Source organism: Cloeon dipterum, chromosome 2 (genome assembly GCF_949628265.1).
Source record: "Cloeon dipterum chromosome 2, ieCloDipt1.1, whole genome shotgun sequence".
Classification (NCBI taxonomy): Eukaryota; Metazoa; Arthropoda; class Insecta; order Ephemeroptera; family Baetidae; genus Cloeon; species Cloeon dipterum.
The window spans coordinates 3,807,842-3,812,742 of NC_088787.1; the positions used below are offsets into that span (position 1 = coordinate 3,807,842).

Sequence of the window (4,901 nt, forward strand, 5' to 3'; positions counted from 1 at the left end):
GGATTTTATTCCATTGAAACTGGTTAAAAACTGCCGCAAAATTTGTTTGAACAAATTAATTTCGACTGCAAGCGCTTAGAAAAAGAAATACCAGAAACCACCCCTAGAATTTGTATCCCTTTAACTGTTTTGAAATGTGGCTCCTGCTTGAAGCTCTAACTCCTGTGCCCAGCTTTGGCGATTGTTTTCTCCGTTTTTTCTCACCAGTCTGCCCTCTCCCCCTTTGTCCGCTTGCGCTTGCCATGCCGCCATTACGCCATTCTTTTGTTTTCCGTGTGTTCGATACCCGCGGAGGGCCAGCCAGTCAGCTGAGTCAGCCTCCGGTGCCTGTTGGACCAACTCCAGCAGCAAAAACACGGATTTGATGGGATTTTCTTATCCAACTGCCAAAACTAGCTTTTTTCCGGAGCTGTTGGGCCCTTCTGTGGCAGCATCGCGATTCCTCAGAAGACCAATGGTTCGTCCTGGAACCATGCGTTGATTCTTGCGGAGAATTTTTTCTCCAATATCCACTCCGCATTATTTTGGATCGTCATTTATCTTAATAAGGTATTTTATTTTTCAAGGCCTTAGAAATTGTGAAATGAACGAAGAAAAATTAAAAATAATTATTCCCGACATAATTGTAGTAACTACATTAATCTCAATTTAATTATTTTTCAATGTTAATGAGCTGCATGTTCATTTTGAAATAGTCATGCGTTAAAAACAAGTTGCTTAATTTGTTTGTTTTTCAGAACGATTATTCTTGCTGTTGAAGTGGACGACAGCAACTCGGAAGAGGTGTTTCGAGGCTCAAAAAAGCTGAACAAAACTGAGAATCAACTCGTCCAAGCAGGTATTGTCCTTTTTCAGGTACAGGCCATGCAAGGGACATAACAAATAGTAAGGGTTTAAAAAACAATTTGATTTACGAATAAATATATAACTTTTTTTCTAGGCCATACACCTTCCGCGGCACAACACTTTATATTTTAAAAACTGGCGGCTCTCCGCCCGCGCCACCTACGAAGGTTGGGGGTAAACGAACGCACACTTCAAGACGCGTCTAGCTCCAATCCACTTCCACTGAAACAGCTGCCGTCGTCGCTCAAGAACGAAACTTCTTTTTTGCTGAATTGGACGAGAATTAACAACGAGGTGGGTAACTTTTTAGTTTTCTACCATTTGTGGCACTCTGGAATATTCCAAATTGCGAAAATTTTACCGATTTTGCTTTTTAATAGAGGGGAGTCTTTCAAGAGGTCATTCAGAAATTTTTATTAATTTTTTATTTCCGGGAAAGCGAACTAAAACAAATTTAATCACGAAAACAAAATATGTTTTTCCCTTCCGATGAAATTTAAATTTATTATTATCGTTTAACAGGAAATGAACACGAGATATATAAAGGAAATTCTTAAAATATCTCCCTTGATAAATTCTTCACATTTATAAATTATTGGAATTCCTATTCCTACCATCATGATTTACAAATAATTTTATTAATTAGGCCATGGCTCAACTTAATAATGAAGATATTCTGGTGAAATACGAATGCTCTATTTTGGATCAGGCTCATAAGATGAAAATTGAACAGCAATACCTGAACTTTCTGTTAAATCAAGTCAAAACCCTCAGAGAATTCCGTGAGTCCGTTCAATATCCTAAATTCCCCTTTCTAAACCTCGTGCAGCGCCGAGCTATCGTCCAAACGTTATGCTCGAGCTGAATACGATCAGGTGTCAAAATCCGTACGGAGACGAGATGGCCTTGCAGAAGGTGGTTTCGCCGACCTACGCAGTGATGGCAAATGAAGTCCTCGGTCCTCATTTGGACTTGGTCGACCTGACTGGCTTAATCTCCTTTTGCCATCCTGACAAAAAGTTTCACATCTTCCAAGAGGTAAATAAATTTTAAAACTCATTAAAGACCGTCTAAGACGAAATTTCTGAGCACACCAACCGATTCCTGAGGGTCTAATTAGGTGATATTTTTTCGACTAAAAAGTGGCGCGACGTGCGAATTTTTTTCCCGCCAACCCAATTTGAATGTAAATGCGAGAACTGCGCCTGCGCCAGAGTGTACTGGATCTGACGAAGAAGTCATTCGTGTACAGGCGGTCTCTCTGCAAGTGCTCAAACCAGCTCTGACGCATGCGCACTTCAAATAGTTTTGGCGGGAAAGAAGTTCGCGCGTCATGCTGGACGTTTTGGTCGGAAAAAATATCCATTTTACCTAATTCGACCCTCGAGAATCGATTGATGTGCTCAGAACCTTCGTCAAAGACCGCGATCTTTAAATAAAATCTAATTTTGACCCAAATAGGTTTTGAAAACAATCTTCAAAGTCGCTCATAAAACGATCGGGAAGGTGGTGCTTATGAGGCATCTGGACATGGACCCGCTGATGCACCAAAATATCTATTTCTGTGATTTGCTCCAGATAAAAATGCTGTACAAGATGAAGTATCTGAACGAGTTGCGGATTGAGCTCTTCTCCTGCAAATTGGACGAGATTTTGGACGTGATTTATTGCTGTCGCTTTTCTCTCATGTTCGTCAGCGTCAACATCAACATGGACGACTCGGCGCTTCCTCCAACAGATTGGGAGTTGCAGGAAAAACTAGCCAATTTGCGGATTTTCCTTTTCCGCTCGCCATCCAGGGTGGGAGTGGAGCAGCTGAACCAGCTCTGCGTCAAGTACCTGCCCAAGCTGCAGGTCGTGCAGGAATTCGCCAGCGAATTCTGCAATGGCGAGGATTTGCCCCGTCTTGATTTTGAAGAAACAACTCAAGATGTTTCCAATCTGCTCCATTTAACAATTAATTTGGACACGTTTGTTCGCGACGCAGACAGAATTCATCTCAAGTTTCCCTACGTCACCCATTTGAAGGTTTGAAAATTATTTTAAATATAGAATTTCCCCACAAAATCCTTTAACACACTAAAAGATGAGGTCCTGAAGATCATGTACAGTTAAAAAAATCAATAGGTAGCGGTGGAAATTTTCGAGAAAATCGCCCTGAAAGTTAGCATTGTTTTAAACGGAGAATTCTCATTTAACTTTTAAAATGGCGATTTTCCCTTGATTTCCGCCTTTTCCCAAAGAGAGATTCAATTTTCAGATTGATCTTGATCAGAGGTTTCCAAATCATGTGAGAAACCATGGTCAAGTGCTACAAAAAGCGCAGAAAACTGTCAAAAACCATCCGTTTGGCCAACAGAGGGGGGCGTGTCTCGCACTTTCCCGCTCTCGCTCTGATACACAAGTTGGCCTAATTTCCCTTAATTGTCAATTAATGCAGCCTTCGTTATAAAAAAATTTAAATATCCGCTCGTAGTGAGAAATGAATCTGTCTTTTTAAATCTATAAAAAAATTATTCGTGTTATGCGGAGTCTGATAGCCGTATGGGCCTTAGTTTACCTCTAAATCAATTTCATTCCATTTAAAAAGGGGATTTTAATTTAGGACTTTGTTCTGCAGGTGTTTCAAAGGGACGGATTGTTCTCCGAAGAAGTGGATTTGAGAACGGTAGATTCCCTGCTCAATTTTTCAGACGTTGAGCATCTGGACATCCGCTTGTCCAGGCCGTCGACGTTTAATCTCATCTTGGAGAGGCTCTTGGAAGCGTACGACAGGAAGATCAAGACTCTATGCGTCGTGAGCCTTTCTCCGAGGATCCAGACCTGCAGCATCAGCCGTATTTTCCAGCACTGTCCAAATCTGAAAAAGTTCAAATTTGTGTCTCACCAAATGGAAGTTGATCGGCTCCAACCCGAAATTAATCACCTGACAGAACTGGAGCTGCTGGTTACCCAGTAAGTCCTTTTTATTGATGACACTTGATGAAAGGATCAAACAACTGATGAATTAATTTAATTTTGCAGCATTTCGAAGGACAGGAGCGATTTGTTGTCGTTCATTCTGCGGTCAGCCTGTCTGGAGAGGGTCAAGTTGATTGGCCAAACTGAAAACCCGAAGGACGTGGAAAATGTGGTCTGCAGCATTCAGGGTACCAAAGCAATCCTGCGCAACCTGAGATCGCTGGTCATCGACATGGACTGCGCCTCGATCGGACAGGTCAGGAAGAACACCTTCAAGTCGTACGTCGAGCTGATCAAATGCGTTGACGATTGCCTAAAAGAGAAATGTCTCGAGAATGTCCAGTTTTTTATGAACAATCTCGACGAGTACTCGACACTAGTCAGAAACCACCTTGGAACTAGTGACGGACCGAAAATTCGCTCCGAATTGTTTTTCTCCGGTGCGGATAGAGAACAGATCAATTGGTTCGTCGACACTGATCTTATCTCCACCCTCGACCGGTTTTTCATTAGTGAATGATTATATTTATTGCATGGAAATGACGCGCTTAAATTTGGAATGGTTTTGTTCCGGATTTTCAGATGAATGAGATAGATAAATACATTTTAAATCCGATTTGATGCAGCCTGAGAAGTTTTCTTTTTTCCTCCTAAGTATTTGAGCGAAAACCAGGAAATTAGACAAAGTGGTTTGTTCTCTGAATTCAGTCCTTTTTACCTATCACTGTCAGCAGCAGTCTTTTACTGATATTAAAAAATGCTGAAGCCTTTTCATTTGTTTCCACGGAATAGGAACGCCGTTTTCACTCACTGACGAGTAGCCTTAATTCTATCACGAGAAATATTCAGACTAATTCTGCGCAGGCGCACAGATCACTATAGTTTGAGAGATACTCGCTTTTGAGTCGCTCTATTTTGCAAGAATAATTCTTCATTCCTGCAGTGACTCCATTCGATCACCAATTAATATCGACTTTGATTTTTCTCCCAAGCTACGCGGACATAATTTCATTTATTCCCCAAACCTTTAGCCATGCCATTCAAAGTAGTTAGCCGCGTTTCTTCACTCTCCCGACATTGCTGCTGACGTCATA

The 4,901-nt window shown here is 41.4% G+C and overlaps 1 protein-coding gene across 1 annotated transcript; it reads left to right on the forward strand.

Annotated features, from left to right (window-relative positions):
- Positions 1–981: 981 nt before the first annotated feature.
- Positions 982–4,359, forward strand: LOC135935937 (uncharacterized). The gene is made up of 6 exons (XM_065478567.1): positions 982–1,140; positions 1,493–1,628; positions 1,676–1,884; positions 2,308–2,874; positions 3,467–3,801; positions 3,871–4,359. The coding sequence occupies exons 2-6, from the start codon at positions 1,496–1,498 to the stop codon at positions 4,325–4,327; spliced, it is 1,701 nt and encodes a 566-aa protein (XP_065334639.1). The 5' UTR covers positions 982–1,140; positions 1,493–1,495; the 3' UTR covers positions 4,328–4,359.
- The last annotated feature ends 542 nt before the right edge of the window (positions 4,360–4,901 follow it).